This window comes from Schistocerca serialis, chromosome 9, assembly GCF_023864345.2.
Source record: "Schistocerca serialis cubense isolate TAMUIC-IGC-003099 chromosome 9, iqSchSeri2.2, whole genome shotgun sequence".
NCBI classification, from domain to species: domain Eukaryota; kingdom Metazoa; phylum Arthropoda; class Insecta; order Orthoptera; family Acrididae; genus Schistocerca; species Schistocerca serialis.
Window position 1 is genome coordinate 431,567,739 of NC_064646.1, and position 19,430 is coordinate 431,587,168.

A 19,430-nucleotide genomic window follows, 5' to 3' on the forward strand; every position below is an offset into this window, starting at 1 on the left:
ACCTAAATTGGCGCATAGACAAATGGAACTCAAAATTAAAAATGGTCAAAGATTTTAGCACGGATTATCGGTTGAACCCGTTAAATCAGGAGCAGGAATACAACCAACTGCCACCAAACGGGAGGATCATAGTCGACCTGGTCTTCACGCCCACGAGCAAGTAGAAAAAGTCACAGTTAAGAAACACATTCCAGTAATACCTAAAGTCCAATTGACCACAGGAACACAGAATCACGCAGGTAAAAACATTAAACCACAAGTTTCGAGGCACACAGATGAAGAAAGATGGATAGCGAACAAAGCAGATCTATCAACAATAACCACGATATGAGGCAGGGAAACTTAGACGAGGCAACAGCATCTCTGAACGACATGATCACACACACCACCACCAAAATAACCAGCTTAAACACACCGAGAAGTCGTGGATTGACGAAGAATGTTACCTCATGAGGCGAAGAGCCTTACAGCTTCTCCATGCCGCCGGAAATGCACGCTTGCGAAGTACGCTGAAAGACGTCGGAAGTACAAACGCCCACTGAAAGAAAAAAATATAACATATCGTCTATTCAAAGAGCAGAAATTAATTGATGAGACAGAAACGAAACCTTACAAGAACCTAAGGCCCTCAAGGAAATACACTTCAGTAACCTCCCCACAGAAGAAGACGAAATGTCAAAGTGATTCAAATTGCACAGGTCGTGGACCTACTAACAGGCAGAGGAGTCACCCACCTCATAAGGAACTGAAGGAATAGCAAGACGGTTGTGCCTGTTCGGATATGCATGGAACACCTAACGGATACAATCCTAGATCTAGCAGGAACTATGGCATAACTCTTCAAGAAATACCTCAAGAACAACACAGTCCCACAACAACGGAGAAAGACATAATTGAGCTCAACAATGACAAGAAAGGAGACCATATTGCTAAAGAAGAACTGCTCTGCACAGCATTATGTTTAAAGTCTTCTCTAGATTCCTGTTGGGGCGCAATCAACAAAGACTACTTTCCAGTGTCACAACGAGTTAATATGGCTTCACTCCATGCAGATAAACGCTGCACGCTGTTCTAGAAGTCATTCAAGAAATAACAACGGCACTAGTACAGCTCGGTGCCCCACTCTACGCGATCTTTATAGACTACTCTAAAATCAGTATCAACTGGAAGTTTCCCACCCAGAAAGTGGAGAATATACGAGGTAAGTTATGCTGTGAACTATAAATAAATAAGTCCATTATAGAAGCAAGCCACATAAGATTATACGATAGCGTATCAATGTCGAAGAACATCATCCAAACAAGAGGGATTCTAGAATGAGATTTTCACTCTGCAGCGGAGTGTGCGCTGATATGAAACTTCCTGGCAGCTTCAAACTGCGTGCCAGACCGAGACTCGAATTCGGGACCTTTGCCTTTCGCGGGCAAGTGCTCTACCAACTGAGCTACCCAAGCACGACTCACAGGTAGAGAGCTAAACACTGGTACAGCTGCTTTAAATAAGATGGAGCTTCATTAAACCAAAAAATGCCACAAAATGGAAGGCATATGGTGCTTTATGTGATACAAAAGCAATAACTAGCACAACAATTGATCTTTAGCAAAGACAATGATCTTTACAAGAGATGCTCAGCATGTCAGCAATACCTTCAGTAGAGTGACAGTGTCTTGAACAGCACTGTACAGCATATTTTTTATAAACTCTCGTCGCCAGTTTTGTGAAAGCCTCGTCGCTACCGCAAGGGGGGCCGAGTTGCCACTGTTGTTACAATAGGCCGAGTTTGTGAGTTCGTGAAACGGCTTCTGGTACAGTACACCGCTAAGACAATTTCTCCCTACCACTACTACACAGCTATGCCCCAGGGTCAGATAACAGGATTGGAGAACGAAGGTTCTACGACACTCCAACAAATTAGTAACGAAGTCACACAAATGAGTCAAAAAAGGTTTTCTTATCTTTGTGACAGTCTAATAGAGAAGTCTGCAACACTGCTTGTAGTATAACACAAAAACTGCCCTCAATGGCTAAGTGCAAGCAATCGTAGGTAAACTTCACAGTACATAGCAGATGGAATATACTACTGTCTGGTTACTTCTAAGAGTTCACTAAACGATGCTTCCTGTCTGAGCCAACCCTGGACGATGATCTATAGCCAAGTGGGCGAGATCTGCTCTTCTATCTTCCGAGCAGGCTTCTGTCCGTTGTCGTCCAGTCATTGGCGGATTGTACTCGGCTGGCAGTTGGCCAAGACGAAGACGATATCTTCATCCTCAGCGCTGCCCGTGGTGCTAGTGGAACTTGCGCAAGTGGCAAATCTCTATGGCATTGGCACGAGCTCTCATCTCTGCGCCTGTGGTGCTTTTGCCCTGGCTATGTTGTATTTTGGCATCCCTAGTGAGATCGGACGATCGCGGTAGACTTGCGACTTCAGGTAACCCCACAACCAATGATCACACGGATTGAGGTCTGGGAACCTGTCACATCAAAAATGACAGACGTAGCGGCTCAGCACGCGATCCTCATCAAACGACGTGCGCAGGATATCTTTCACACTGTAGTGATATGGGGTGGAGCACCATCCTGCATAAAAGTCGTACGTTCCAGCAGGCGTTTATCAGGCGGGCTGACTAGGAAAGATCTCACTCCCTCTCTAACTACAGTTCATTGTACACACGATTCCCATACTGCGTCACTGACATCTTCTTGTCGGCTTTTCCGCTCGTTTTCGTTTTCAGTGAAACCCCTTCTAATTTCAGGCAAGTATGTCAAGTTTTACCTCCCTACCTACATTATTCCGTGAATTAGTGCATTTCGCTATGTTAAGAGATTTTTGAGTCACGCTGTACTTGGGAGTAACACTGCAAATAACTAGAATCACTTTCTTTCTGCAAACAAGACCGAACGGCAGCCCCTACAAAAGCCATTTACGACATCCCCAAGCTACAAAATTTGTACATGTCATCTGCGATACCACTGTTAATGCTCAAAGTTATGCCAGTTGCCACATACGAAATTCAACTAATACGGGACTATCTAAAGGTAAAAAATCTCAAAAAATTGGAGAATATTAACTACAGATTCCTAAAACGAGTATTGTCAGTCTCAAAATTCCGAAGAAATAGCTACATCTACAAAATACCGCAGGAATCTTTCTTCGTAGAAGACGTTAGACAATGGTTCTATCTTCCAGAGACGCAAGCATACAGGGGATACAATACGATGCCAAGGAGGTACCGAAGTAAATCATGGAAACAAGCGATAAATTCAGATACATGCGGAATTTTGAAGTGCGAAAGGAGAGCTCAACCACTAAGAACATTAACAAAATACTGGTAAAAGTATAACTCAAATGTAGTATGTACACATTGTGTTTAATGAAATTCCTATTTCTTCTACCTTTGCAACATTGGATGGTGTTCTGACATTTTTGTTCAGATTGGCTTTTACGTCGTCTCTGACCGACAGTTCTTTCAATTTTCTTATACCATATTTTACTGTCATTTTCTTCTGGACACTTTTTAATTTTACCCTGAAAACTCCAATCAAAGGATTGTGGTCTGACTGTAGCTCAGCTCTAGAAAACGTTTTGGTCTGACTCGAAACTGTGCCTATATCTTTCATTTACTATGATGTGATTAATCTGGTATCGGCTTATTTTATCAGTGTTATAATTTGTGATTACTAGGTGTGCAGTTTTCCTGGTGGGAGTTAGAAATGATTATTAAGTACTACTATTTCATGTTCAACAGCAAAGATACTTAGCCTCCTACAATGCTCATTTCTTTCACCAAGATGGTTACCCAAACTGCCTTTCCCCACTTTTGCTTTATAATCTTCCAATATTATAAAAAGGTATTATTTTGGTAATTTGGGTATGACATCTGTAATCTGATAATTTAATTTTTCTTTTTCTTCGTTACTATGTTGAGAAGGAGAGACATACGCTTCTACAATTTTTACCTGGGCTGTTTTAGCATTTATTTGAAATAACAATATCCTTACATAAAATCGGTTTCATACCAAGCTGGGCGCCTGGTCCTGTGAACTTTTAGATAATTTACATTAAGTCGTTAATTATGTTTTTTGGGAAACTAGCCAATCGATCACTCAAACACATGCTTAGAAATTGCCTAAACTATAAGAAGTTGGGTACCGCCCCACAACGAAGCAATATGACTGTACAGAAAATCACTTTCCCTTTGCCGAGCGGGTGGTAAAGGTAACTAAGATAGAGTTCAGTACACAATAAATGCATCTATTGAATAAAGGTTTAAAATGTTGCATTCAACCGACTCTTAATTAAAAGATCACTACAGCCACAGATGCTAATTTGAAAATCTCACATGATGCCAACACATGCAGTACGGCCAACATAGTAAAAATAGAGTATAGAGCAAGCGAATTAATCAAAGAGGCTAGTCTCGAAAATAAAGAATGTCTCACACTTAATACCATCAATGACAAGCTAAGATCGCATGGTGCAATGATAAATCTTGCTGACAAGCGTAATACTCCAGTTGTTCTTTACGAAGAAGACTACACAGCTAAAATCTTCTCCTTTTTGAAGAATGGTTCAAATGGCTCTGAGCACTATGAGACTTAACATCTGAGGTCATCAGTCCCCCAGAACTTAGAACTACTTAAACCTAACTAACCTAAGGACATCACATACATCCTTGCCGGAGGCAGGATTCGAACCTGCGATCGTAGCAGTCGCGCGGTTCCAGACTGAAGCGCCTAGAACCGCTCAGTCACCCCGGTCGGCGGCTCACTGCAGACGGGGCAGCTGACACCAGTTGACTTCATAAATTACTAACTTCATACAATTATTTTTCATTCAATAATCAGATTTATAAGCAACGCAAGGGCCTAGTCATGGGTAGCCGTGTGGCGGGTTTCATTGCTTTCATTGGTTGTGCTTTTGTTAATAATTTAGAATGAGGTTATTTTAAGAACGGCACAGATGAATCCAAGCAGAATCTTTTCTGTAGGCGTTACTGCAACGTCATTTGTATTATCTTTGATGGTACTGTGGAAGAGCTGTAGGGGCTAGTTGAAAATTTTAATTCGCTACACCCTCAGATGGCCTTCACTCATAAGTTAATGGATAGCAACAAGGTTCTCAATAAATTATTTTCATCAGCAATTACGACCAGTGGGAGGCAGTGACAGATTTGACATTTTGGCAAACCAACAAGAGATTCAATCATTCTTTCCTCTTCCGGCCATTCATATTTTCACAAGACGAGTTTTTTCAAATGAATGATTCATCATAACACAGAATTTCCCCTACGTCAGTCTTTCGTCGAGAAAGAATTGGCCGGCCGCAGTGGCCGAACGGTTAAAGGCGCTACAGTCTGGAACCGCACGACCGCTACGGTCGCAGGTTCGAATCCTGCCTCGGGCATGGATGTGTGTGATGTCCTTAGGTTAGTTAGGTTTAAGTAGTTCTAAGTTCTAGGGAACTTATGACCACAGCAGTTGAGTCCCATAGTGCTCAGAGCCATTTGAACCATTTTTGTTTTTAGAAAGAATTAGCATAACTAAGATGAATTGCAATCAGCAACGAATACAAGCCCAATATTATAGATGATCTATATCAACAAAAAAGAAACTTGAAGAATCTAAATTTCCTCTAGGCCTGTCACCTGCTAATACTAGATTTGTCAAAATCCCTTTTGTAGGCAGCCTGTCCTGTGGTCTCGCAAAGCTATTTAGAAAATATGTGGTGGACATCGCCTTTTCAACGACAAATAAAGACCAGTACCGGTACATCCGCAATGATCAACGACCAAAGACAAATATGGTACCTTCGGGGTTTATACAATTGAGAGCGTCGACTGTAAAGCTTCACATGTGGACCACACAGGTGGGAAATTCCGAACACGATTTAGTGAGCATTTACTTAACAACAAAGAACAGATTAAACAACTACCTAAAATCTAGTAGCCACCGGCCCCCCGACACTGAAGAATTTACATGTATTCTGTAGCACCCACAAAAGGTAAGAAGATAAATCTTTTACAGGCTATAGAAATTTTTAAGCACTCTGGTGCAGTGAAAAGTAGATTACTGAATCTCTCTCGTTTTAACTTTAGTTGTTAGGCAAGTTTTAACAATTTCATACTTTATAGAGGCCATTATACTCCTACACAGCTTTTATGTTTGCACTCATTTTATCGCCGGCCGCTGTAGCCGAGCGGTTCTAGGCGCTTCAGTCCGAAACCGCGCTGCTGCTACGGTCGCAGGTTCGAATCCTGCCTGTGGCATGGATGTGTGTGGTGTCCTTAGGTTCGTTAGGTATAAGTAGTTCTCAGTTCTAGGGGACTGATGGCCTCAGAAGTTAAGCCCCACAGTGCTCAGAGCCATTTGAACCATTTTGAACTCATTTTATCACTATGACTCCACTAATTTAATTTTCATAATGTTATTGTTGTCCTCATTTATTGTTTTCCGCGCATGTAATTTAGTTGTGCAACCAGTTTTCTTAATGTCTGTCACAACAGTTGTGTAATCTTGCCTTTACGGCCCGACGTTTGTGTGGTCGGTCGCGCGGTCTGACGTATCTCGTGTTCTCGACCGCATTATATTTACATTTCACCCGCTGTACACAGCGCTCCATGCTGTGTGCGCCGGAAAGCGGTTGACTCCGTGTTATGTAACCTCATTTAAGTATTTCTCTTTGTTGGCCATAGTTGCTCTTTTCAGTAAATATAGTAGTTATTCTTTGGCATTTTATTTCTGATTCGGGTAGCTTATGCTTTTATCTGCCTAATGACGATAGGACGATATTTCCTTACACTTTTTATTTTAATGCCGTATGCTGGCATAAAAGAACGGATGTTTGCTCACCACATTACTTCTTACATAAACTCACAGTTATTGATAGTTGTGGAGATGACTACAAAGCGTGGCACTTTGCCTCAAACTACTCCCATCCCCCCTTTTTTACTGTATCTACGCCTAACAACGTGATTTCACACCCCTAGATTAACCTGAAGGTCGCAAAATGCTTCATTGCCAATAAGTAGACTTACTTCAAGGAACAACATCCTCTCTGACACTGGTTCGAAATTAGTGACGCATTTTTACACCGATTTATCCCCTATCGCTCCTACTCTATGACGAAATTATCCCTCGAGCGTTCCCGAGTAGCAAAGTCTGTGTTCAGCAAAGTCACAACAGTTGGAGCCAAGCATCTCATCTCACTTATCGAAATGTTCTTCATCCTTTTAATTTCTTGGTTGCCACTGCGTATTTTTCCAACTTTCTGGCATTGACTGTGCATTCATTGCGAAATCCTACTGTCTAGATTCCTATGTACTTTCTAACAGCTGGGATATCCTGAGGTGATTATGGATCACCAGAGGTCCATCAGCTCGTATCTGTTGACTGTTTAACCGCAACTTAGTTACTTTGCCCGGGGTACACAGCTGCAGGCTAGTTTACTAGTGTACTATTGTCTAGATTATTCTCTTGGAGACTTGGCAAAAGGCTCACTTCTGAAGCATTCCAGCCAGAAACAACATGGCGGGATGAGTGGTTCTCAGGCAGTCCTGACTCTGAATGTGTCATTATCGATCCTACAAAAGCCGCTCCTGGCTTTCACCTACCTAGGAGACTGTGGACTATCGTAAATAGTACACTACTGGCCATTAAAATTGCTGCACCACCAAGATGACGTGCTACAGACACGAAATTTAACCGACAGGGAGATGTTGCTGTGATATGCAAATGATTAGCTTTTCAGGATTCACACAAGGTTGGCGCCGGTGGCGACACCTACAACATGCTGACATGAGGAAAGTTTCCAACCGATTTCTCATACACAAACAGCAGTTGACCGGCGTTGCCTGATGAAACGTTGTTGTGATGCCTCGTGTAAGGAGGCGAAACGCGTACCATCACGTTTCAGACTTTGATAAAGGTCGGATTGTAGCCTGTCGCGATTGCGGTTTATCGTATCGCGACATTTCCGCTCGCGTTGGTCGACGTCCAATGACTGTCAGCAGAATATGGAATCGATGGGTTCAGGAGAGTAATACGGAACGCAGTGCTGGATCCCAAAGGCCTCGTATCACTAGCAGTCGAGATGACAGGCATCTTATCCGCATGGCTCTAACGGATCGTGCAGCACGTCACGATCCCTGAGTCAACAGACGGGGACGTTTACAAGACAACAACCATTTGCACGAACAGTTCGACGACGTTTGCAGCAGCATGGACTATCAGCTCGGAGGCCATGGCTGCGGTTACCCTTGACGCCGCATCACAGACAGGAGCGCCTGCGATTGTGTACTCAACGACGAACCTGGGTGCACGAATGCGTAAAACGTCATTTTTTCGGACGAATCCAGGTTCTGTTTACAGCATCATGATGGTCGCATCCGTGTTTGGCCACATCGCGGTGAACGCACATTGGAAGCGTATATTCGTCATCGCCATACTGGGTATCACCCGGCGTGATGGTATGGGGTGCCATTGGTTACACGTCTCGGTCACCTCTTGTTCGCATTGACGCCACTTTGAACAGTGGACGTTACATTTCAGATGTGTTACGATCCGTGGCTCTACCCTTCATTCGATCCCGTCGAAACCCTACATTTCAGTAGGATAATGCACGACCGCATTTTGGAGGTCCTGTACGGGCCTTTCTGGATAAAGAAAATGTTCGACTGCTGCCCTGGGCAGAACATTCTCCAGATCTCTCACCAATTGAAAACGTCTGGTCAATGGTGGCCGAGCAACTGGCTCGTCACAATACGCCAGTCACTACTCTTGATGAAGTGTGATATCGTGTTGAAGCTGCGTGGGCAGCTGTACCTGTACACGCCATCCAAGCTCTGTCTGACCCAATGCCCAGGCGTATCAAGGCCGTTATTACAGCCTTAGGTGGTTGTTCTGGGTACTGATTTCTCAGGATCTATGCATCCAAATTGCGTGAAAATGTAATCACATGCGAGTTCTAGTATAATACATTTGTCCAATGAATACCCGTTTATCATCTGCATTTCTTCTTGGTGTATCAATTTTAATGGCCAGTAGTGTATAGGCATCGAACACGGAAGATGCCACATAGTCACAGAATATCCTCTGTGGATGTATGCTGTAACTAAGTCCAGTATACATGAGGTCTATGAGGATGAAGCCTCCTGGATGGAAACTTCAGATATCCACTGCAACCAATTGGCTGCAAATGTTTAATGGCCTTTCCTATCAGTTACAATCTTAGAATATATATTCCGCTTATAAAAATAACGTTTACTTTTTTTATGTGCACTTCATTCAAATGTTTTTCAAATTTATTCTGTTTGTATGGATAATATTGTCTTATGGACTTAATCTAAGACCCCCCTAATTAAGAATGAATTTAATTTAAATTATCTGTACTTTATATATATTTTGTTACCTATTGTATTACCATTAACACCATTGTTGTTCAATCTGAGTAATATATTCTTGATGTGATTCGAAATGTTTCCGTTTCCATCGGTCATTCCTGCACATAGACACCTAGCACAGGACTATATAGAAAATGTTTTGCTTTAAGCGCATTCACAACCATGATGTTAATTCTTGAGATAGGCAAGATGGAGATAAGCGACCGAAGAGTTTTATATAAAGTTACAAAATTAAATAAAATTTTTCAACTATCTATAACGTAAGTATGTAACATTAAGTGATGACTATTTTCAGTTGATTGTACAGCCGTCTTCAGATTTGGAGTAAAAACAGAAAATTGCACTAAGGAAAAGTACCAAAAAAGATTACATACATTTTCATAATGCAAGCGAAAGGCCAATTACATACCCATCATAAAAAAATGATTGGTGTCAGGTCATATAAGAGTCGTATCTCAATAAAATAACTCCACTTATAGCGCTGAGAAAAAATATCAGGTACTTAAGGCCTAAGAAACAAACAGAGACGTCAACACAAAATAGAACACAAAATGCAGTAAACCAAGCACAAGTACGCAGAATACGAACTGTCTTACGGTCGGCACTGATATACAATGTTTTGCATAGAGTATCGTTACAACAGTAACTTTTCAACAAAACCACATTATGTGCGGAAATGGTAGATGGTCTAGTGGTATGTGGCCCATTCAGAGTTGTAAGCAGACTAATCGGCTATGTGTTCTTGCGCATTATCAAACAAGCCTTTTATCCACTGTTTTCTTGTGGTATTTTAATTGATATAGTACATGCTACAATTTTTGTAACAATTTGTTCTACTCCGCCACTATCGGTATGTTGCCTTTCTCGTGGGTCTGCGTGAAAACACATAACCGATTAGTCTGCATACACGCCACGTACTTTTCGATCCACTAGCATTTCCGTATATAACATGGTTTTGTTGAAAAGTTACTGGTGTAACTATACGGTATGCAAAATATTGTATATGACTGCACACTTGTAAGACTGGTTTGTACTCTGCGTATTTGTGGTTGATTTATTGCATTTTGTTTAATACACTCCTGGAAATTGAAATAAGAACACCGTGAATTCATTGTCCCAGGAAGGGGAAACTTTATTGACACATTCCTGGGGTCAGATACATCACATGATCACACTGACAGAACCACAGGCACATAGACACAGGCAACAGAGCATGCACAATGTCGGTACTAGTACAGTGTATATCCACCTTTCGCAGCAATGCAGGCTGCTATTCTCTCATGGAGACGGTCGTAGAGATGCTGGATGTAGTCCTGTGGAACGGCTTGCCATGCCATTTCCACCTGGCGCCTCAGTTGGACCAGCGTTCGTGCTGGACGTGCAGACCGCGTGAGACGACGCTTCATCCAGTCCCAAACATGCTCAATGGGGGACAGATCCGGAGATCTTGCTGGCCAGGGTAGTTGACTTACACCTTCTAGAGCACGTTGGGTGGCACGGGATACATGCGGACGTGCATTGTCCTGTTGGAACAGCAAGTTCCCTTGCCGGTCTAGGAATGGTAGAACGATGGGTTCGATGACGGTTTGGATGTACCGTGCACTATTCAGTGTCCCCTCGACGATCACCAGTGGTGTACGGCCAGTGTAGGAGATCGCTCCCCACACCATGATGCCGGGTGTTGGCCCTGTGTGCCTCGGTCGTATGCAGTCCTGATTGTGGCGCTCACCTGCACGGCGCCAAACACGCATACGACCATCATTGGCACCAAGGCAGAAGCGACTCTCATCGCTGAAGACGACACGTCTCCATTCGTCCCTCCATTCACGCCTGTCGCGACACCACTGGAGGCGGGCTGCACGATGTTGGGGCATGAGCGGAAGACGGCCTAACGGTGTGCGGGACCGTAGCCCAGCTTCATGGAGACGGTTGCGAATGGTCCTCGCCGATACCCCAGGAGCAACAGTGTCCGTAATTTGCTGGGAAGTGGCGGTGCGGTCCCCTATGGCACTGCGTAGGATCCTACGGTCTTGGCGTGCATCCGTGCGTCGCTGCGGTCCGGTCCCAGGTCGACGGGCACGTGCACCTTCCGCCGACCACTGGCGACAACATCGATGTACTGTGGAGACCTCACGCCCCACGTGTTGAGCAATTCGGCGGTACGTCCACCCGGCCTCCCGCATGCCCACTATACGCCCTCGCTCAAAGTCCGTCAACTGCACATACGGTTCACGTCCACGCTGTCGCGGCATGCTACTAGTGTTAAAGACTGCGATGGAGCTCCGTATGCCACGGCAAACTGGCTGAGACTGATGGCGGCGGTGCACAAATGCTGCGCAGCTAGCGCCATTCGACGGCCAACACCGCGGTTCCTGGTGTGTCCGCTGTGCCGTGCGTGTGATCATTGCTTGTACAGCCCTCTCGCAGTGTCCGGAGCAAGTATGGTGGGTCTGACACACCGGTGTCAATGTGTTCTTTTTTCCATTTCCAGGAGTGTATTTTGTAGTGACGTCTCTGTTGATTTCTTGGGTCTTGCAGGAGAGCTTCTGTGAAGTTTGGAAGGTAGGAGACGAGGTACTGCCAGACATAAAGCTGTGAGGACAGGGGGTGAGTCGTGCTTGGGTAGCTCAGATGGTAGAGCACTTGCCCGCGAAAGGCAAAGGTCCTGAGTTCGAGTCTCGGTCCGGCACACAGTTTTAATCTGCCAGGAAGTTTCATACCTAATATTTTATCTCAGTGGTGTATTTTACTGAAATTCATGTCTTACATAAGCTAAGTTCTTGAAAACAGCTACAAGTCGCACTTCGTATTTTTTATTTTTCGTTTCGCTTTTCAGATGAAAAATAACGCCCTCAGAATTTCCAGTTTGGCTGAAAGCACTGAAGATTGTATTTAAAGTTGGCTGACAGCTCTCAAGATTAAACTGGCTGCACTACCGTACTTAAATTTACGTTGAAAGTACGTTTGAAGTACAGCAGTAAATGATAACATTGACAACGCCAATTGGCACAGACGTTGTGTCTTAGCCTCATTTTACGAACCGACACTAGGTATGTTTTTATAAATGGTGTGTAGTTGAGCTTTTGCTTGTATTATGAAGGTTTATGTAATCTTTTCTGCTACTCGTCCTTAGTGCAATTTTCGAATATTATTCAAAATCTGAAAATAGCTGCATAATCAGCTGAAATTAGTCATCACTTAATGCTACTTACTAGCGTTCGTAAATATTAAAAGATTTTATTAAAATATCTCTAACTTTGTGCTTCACCATGACGCTAATGCTAAGAATAGTCATTATGACGTTTAATGGATTGCTTACCCCTGGCCTTCTCCATTCCCTGCTGTTGACCGGCTACTGACTCATTAACTTCTTACTTCAGGGAGAAGGGAATGCCCTAGAGCTTCAGCCGCGTATCTGCTTAACACAGAGGCCGCTGGCACCTGGTGAATACTGACACACGAATCCATTCATACAATGCACTGAATCCATTACTGGTTTGTTAACCAGGAGAATTGACAATCTGGGGATACTGCCTTCTTAATCGCAATCCTGGAGATGGATCCACGCGAAATTACTGTAAATCATATAACGTTTGCATGACATGAGAACCTAGCTTAATTTTCTATGCGAAGACATGATATTTTAAAGGTTGTTTTGTTAGTGTTTACAGCATTTCCAAACGGAATTAAAATAAAACTGCACTAGTAAAACCTGTTCGATATCAACTGAAAAACTGCCTGTTCACTTCTGAAGCATGGAATCTCTGTAGTGTTAGATAATGCTTACTGAACTTATTAACAGTAACAGCATAATGTATTAACTAAACCAGAATTTAATGGCGATTATTGGTGAGGTTAACGATAACCGGTTGGACCTTTAGGAAGGTGAGAATAGGTGTTTGTTTTTCAATGTGTAGACGCTCTGATCATGGTTGCGGCAACAAACCTTGTAACTAGAACCATTTATCGGCGGTAATAAAGTATGGAACTGTTTGCCATTATTCTGGAATCCAGTCACTGATTGACAAGTTTATTCAGTGCGAAACTACCTGACACAAAAATTTGTAAACAATGCTAGTCTTAATAGTAAAATCCTGGACAATTTACGTGCCTATAAGCTGGCATTTACTTAACAGTTTTCTAATGTCACACGTTGGGACACTTAAAATTGATTCCAACCAGCAGCACATTTCGGAAAAAACGAATTCATGTCTGTGTGAATAAGATTCCAATTGGCAAGTTGCCCTTCCCGTTATCAGGAATTCTTTCTTTAGTGTATCTGCCTTATCGCAGGAGGCTCTCCATCGCGCCCTTTCCTGAGCATCTTCCTTCATCTCTTTATGTGTCCGTTCTCGTCTAATGTCATCCCACATTGCAATTCTCTTCATACTTTTTCTTCTCATTCCTTCCACTTTTTCGCTATATAACTCTTTGTTGCAGACGATTCCTAAGCAGTATGTGTCCCAGCCGAAGTTTTTCCTCTCTCAGGTCACTTCCAATAATATTTTTTCATCTATTATTTTCTTCATTACTTCTTCATTTTTATGTCTGTCCGTCCACTTCATCTTCAGCATTCTTCTCCACAGCCACATTTCAAAACTTTCTAGATATTTTTGTTCTTTCTTTTTAACTGTCCATGATTCTTTGCTGTATAACACTACACTCCAGGCATAAAATGTAGCAGGTTTTTTCCTCAGCTCCATTGGAATTCTTCTAGATATTCTTCACCATTTTGTACATGCTCTCTTTCCCGTAGATTCCTCCTTCTTAATTCTTCTGTACGGCATTCATTCTACATCACTAAATTTCTCAGGTACAGAAAGAATTTTCCTTGCTCTATCTTTTTTTTCGTATATTAATCGGAGCTGCCTTTTTGCTTATACTCATCACTTTTGTGTTTAGGAGGAATAAGATCATCTACTAAGTATGTTCCTCCACCACGAAAAATGAGAGTAATTTCGGTAAGCTCTTTAAGGGGAAACAATGGAGTGACGCTCGTGCTACTATAAAAGCACCACTACCCGTTGTTATCAAGCTCGACTCACTAGTAAACATCACCTATTCTAAAGTGACACCGCTGGAGAACAGAAACCTCGCAGCTAAATAAATGACCGCAAACTGGCCATGACCGCACAATATAGCAAGCAATTACAGGAAACTACATCAGATTAACGACTTGAAAAATAATTTAAATATCTGTATGGTGCGAAAAGTGGCAATTGACCTTGAATAAAGAAAAGTGTGAAGTTACTCACTTGAGTAGTAAAGGAAATCAGCTAAATTTCGATTACGCGAAATCTGAAGGCTGTAAATTCAGCTAAATATTTAGGGATTACAATTACAAATAACCTAAATTGGAACGATCACATATATAATATTGTGGGTAGAGCAAACCAAAGACTGCGATTCATTGGCAGAACACTTGGAAGGTGCAACAGTTCTACTAAAGAGACTTCTTACACCTCGCTTGTCCGCCCTATTCTGGAGTATTGCTGTGTGGTGTGGATCCGTATCAGGTGGGACTGACGGATGACATCGTAAAAGTACAAAGAAGGAAGCTTGTTTTGTATTATCGCGAAATAGGGGAGAGTGTCACAGACATGATACATGAATTGGAGTGGCAATCATTAAAACACGTTTTTCGTTGCGACGGGATCTTCTCATGAAATTTAAATCACCAGTTTTCTCCTCCGATTGCGAAAACATTCTGTTGGCACCCACCTACATAGGGAGAAATGATCATCACGATAAAATAAGAGAAATCAGGGCTCGCACAAAAAAATTTAAGTGCTCGTTTTTCCCGCGTGCCGTTCGAGAGTGGAATGGTAGAGAGACAGCTTGAAGGTGGTTCATTGAACCCTTTGTCAAGCGCTTTATTGTGAGTGGCAGAGTAATCACGTAGATGTAGATGTAGGTTACTGATCTGTACCACCCTCATCACTCCACCGAAACCTCGCGATTAAAATGAAAAGTTAGGAGAGTTAGATTACCAGCAACTCAATTCCAAAGACAAGTTTCACAGCTTTCCGACTGACAGGTAATTATGGATTATCTTATGAGCACACTATTAAACACATGATAGCTTGCGAGAATCACGTGTATAAGTAAGTGTGTTACGGAAAAACAAGCACACACACAGACACACACACACACACACACACACACACACTTTTTCCTGAAACTGGATGCTTGTATACATTCATCGGAAAACACCAGTACGCCTACAACAGACACCTTTACGCAGCCTATGCCACAATATTTTCCGATTCGAAGACTATAATAACAGGGTACCTCTAACGTACACAAATAATGATAGGCTTATTGCACTATACGCTTATTGCACTATTCAGAATGTGGAATGACAAGATTAACAAGCAGTTATTAGAAGAAAGACTGCCCCATAACTCACGAACAACAACCTTTTTTCTTTTTTCTAGAAGAGAGTTCGGAGATTTATTCAGCTCACTAAGTGTGACGCCCGCAGAGAGAGAATTACATTTAATAACAGATCGCACAAACGCATACAAGCCGGACTCTCTTACGTGAATGAAAATAGGACAACTAAGAGTCACGTATTAATCCATTGGGTTTTTTTTTTGTTGGTAAAATTAACCACTCAGGAATTACTGGAAAGAATGTATCAGAATTTCTACGTAACATGTTACACACGCAGATCTGAAACCTAACACTCTACGGTAAGTACGTGGGTCTAGTCAAAAAGCAGGAGTTACAAAGACCAAAGAATCACTTACCAAGCGCTTTCAAAAATTCATCAAAATTCTCGCTCTTGTCGAGCTTGTATTTGCGGCCAACAAATTCGTCCACCGACATGACGCTAAAACTTCGCTGGAAACGCGTGAAAACTGCGACAACCGATGTTCAGGAGTACACACGCTTACAGACTAATGTCCTTGGCGTTCGTAGTTCCCGTGGTGTATGTAGAGATGGCGTGGGCGTAGGCATGGCTGGAGGCTGGGAGGGGGAGGCCACGTGACGCTACGCAAAGCGGCTTAAGCCTCCGCGCTCGTCTGCTATGGAAGTGAAGCTGCTGGCATGATACCTGGCGGACAGAACTTCTCAATCAGTTCTGTATCGAAGAAGGCATGTGTACGGGTCGACACACACAGTGCCGCAGGGATCCACTCTCGGCCCGACTCTCTGTTCCACCGGCGCTTCACACCTGCCACAAATCGTCAATAATACTAGAAACAGTCGTATTTGCTGAAGATGTCACCACACTGACTGGAAGAAGATGGCCACAAACAATGCACAGACGACTCAAGGATGACTGTCAAGTCTCGGGAACAACGTCTTACAAATGGAGAATAGGCTTAAATGTGTCCAAAAGACAAGCTGTAATATTGGCTAGGAGAAGAACAACGCACGGCCCGCAGATACAGCTGTTTGGTCATATCACTTAGACAACGTCCGCCAAGTGTTTGGGAGTCGTCATGGACAGCAAATTAACGTGCCAGAGGAAATCAGCAGAAGTCCGCCAGAAGATAAATCAAAGATTGGGTGCATTATAGTTCACAATAAGAGAATATTCCTAACTCTTCGCTCAGAATGAACCCGTTAAGTACAGGTTTTCCTTATGAACAATTTCTGACCACAGAATTTCGGTGTGGGGGACTACCTGCAGAGAAGACACACTCTCTGAAGAGTGTATAACGCCTAATAAACTTTTGCGACAAGCACTCGTATTTGCACAAAGCGGCAGAAGAATCAGAAGGCGTAGATCGTTTTATGAAAATGACCAGAACATTATATTAGAAAGCAGAGCAGTCTGAGAAACCACTCGTTGGAGCATAGGCACCCTTTGTGAGGACAGGCCGCCACTAACGGCTCGTGTCCCTGCTACAGCTATTGTGAAGCTGTATGAAGAAAATAACTGTGTGAAGTAAAAATACTGCAATCAAGGTGACAAGTAAGAACGTGAGCCTAAAACACCCACAGGAGAATGTAATAGGAAATGGCCCCTAGGTAGACACCACAGCACACCATATGAGAGAAGATAGCGTGAGCACGCCCACAACGGAATTCAGACGAGACCGGCTGTGTGCAATGTTTTTCATGAGAGACTGCTTTACATTATGATCAGCTTAAATCTGTTCTTCAGTTTCAACATTTTGTCAACAGGCAACCAGCGACTGTTTTAAATTCTTTAAGGTGTTTATTAACGATTCTGACAACAGTTACAGAATTTATGTTAGACGTATGTGCTGACTTGTCATAAATGTAAATTATGTTTCGTGGGAGGGCATTTAAGTGCATCTGCATTAACGTGTCTAGTTAGTAAATTATGTCAGGTCATGACGTCTGTATCTGACTGGTGGCGTAATCATAGAGCCACTATATGAAAAAGGTTGTTCATGTAGCATGCATGAACAGTAACGAAGAATTATTTGGAATTACGTAAAATGCTTGAGTATCCGTATTTCAGTATTCGTCCTCTGTAATTCACAACTGGATTCTCTTGAACGGATACGTACTTTTGAGTACAGGACAAGGCGATTTCAAGCTGATTCCGCATGACGAGAAGTTGTAATGATTCTGTGCCATGAGACGCTATTTCATTAGCACTATGTACAAAATGTATTCTCTAAAGAAACGATATATATTGTTTTTAAATGGTTTATGTTGGAAACGCAAGAAAACGGCGTAAGTTATCTTCAATCAGAAAGATTCCCAACGAGCAGTAATAAACTGATGTTTATTAAATATGAAGAAATACTCAACTTCAATTATGCTTCTTCTTACGAAATGTCCAGCACAATTAAACTCTGAAACTGTTACAGGTCCCCTAAAATATTAAGGTCCTCTTGCTGTGTCGCTGAGTGATGGCCAAGCAGAGTCGAGAGCTGGCCTACGATGCCTACAGAGCCAAAGTCTCGAAGACGAACACTGCAGCCTGTAGACCCGGCGATAACTGGACACTGCATACACGACGCGGTACACTGAAGAAAATAGTCCGCTGGTATTTAACGAAGCATCGACCAGTCGCTACCCACACACATGTGTATGGGTAGGCAGCTGCGGCCCCTGGCAGACCTCGGTATACTTCATATCGCCGACCCATTCATAAGCTGTGCTATGAGAGTTCCGAGCACAGCTTATCGATCGTAGTGCAGTACTCTCTAGAGTCGTGAGTACCGTCATAGCCACTGCGGGCATAGTGGCCACTGGCTGTTACTGCCATGGAGGTAAGAATAGAGGGAGACGCCGTGACGTCACAGCTGTGAAGCTATGTGAAGCCGAGGGTAGCCATCTCAATCCGACCAAAACATTGCTGCTGTAAGCGTGTGTGCCTAGGCTTGTCGCTCGCTTTTGGAAGGATTTTGCGCTATTATGGTGACTTGTGTGGTGTTCGGATGTAGGAATCGTTCTGATTGTGATGCGAAATCGAAGGGAATAACATTTCATGTGTAAGTTGTCTCGTTAAGTGTGATTTTACAACTTCATTGTGAATGAACGTGTGCTACATCGGTACTTGTACTGTAGCGAGTTTTTCTCCTGTATGATTTTTGATTTCCTAAAAATGAAAGTCGGAAAGCTCTGTGGGAGAATGGCGTGAGGAGGAAGAATTGGCGTGCGTCTAAATGGAGCACTATATGTTCTCAGCACTTCCGAGAAGAGGACATAGACCGAACTTCCCTTTCAACAGTAAGGCTCCGAGAAAATGCTGTACCATCAGTTTTCCCTACGCACCCAAAACATTTGCAAAAGGTATGTTAATTCAAAGAATTAAATTCTTAGTTTTCAAGTTCACGTTTCAGTATAATACGTACGTATCGTCGATAATCGAAGTGTTGAGTAACTCACTTTGTCTTCATCATGTACCAAATTAAAAGCTAACACTACATTAACTGGCGTAAAGTATAGGCCTAAACAGGACACTGTGTAGATTTGCCATTCTATGTACCGTATTTCAGTAAATATTGGTGGTAATGAACAGTGTTTCCCAGTAGTGTAACGTAACTGAAATGTCCCAGTACGTATTACAAACAAGATGTATTTATAGGGCTTTGG

General features: G+C 42.8%; 1 protein-coding gene across 1 annotated transcript in view; it reads right to left on the reverse strand.

The window, feature by feature from the left end:
- Positions 1 to 16,318, reverse strand: part of LOC126418702 (fatty acid-binding protein, muscle-like) — a 37,743-nt gene extending 21,425 nt beyond the window's left edge. Inside the window, exon 1 of the mRNA XM_050085600.1 lies at positions 16,154 to 16,318. Within this exon, the coding sequence (XP_049941557.1) occupies positions 16,154 to 16,232 (79 nt within the window). The 5' untranslated portion in view covers positions 16,233 to 16,318. The remainder of the gene's footprint in view (positions 1 to 16,153) is intronic.
- Between the last annotated feature and the right edge of the window lie 3,112 nt (positions 16,319 to 19,430).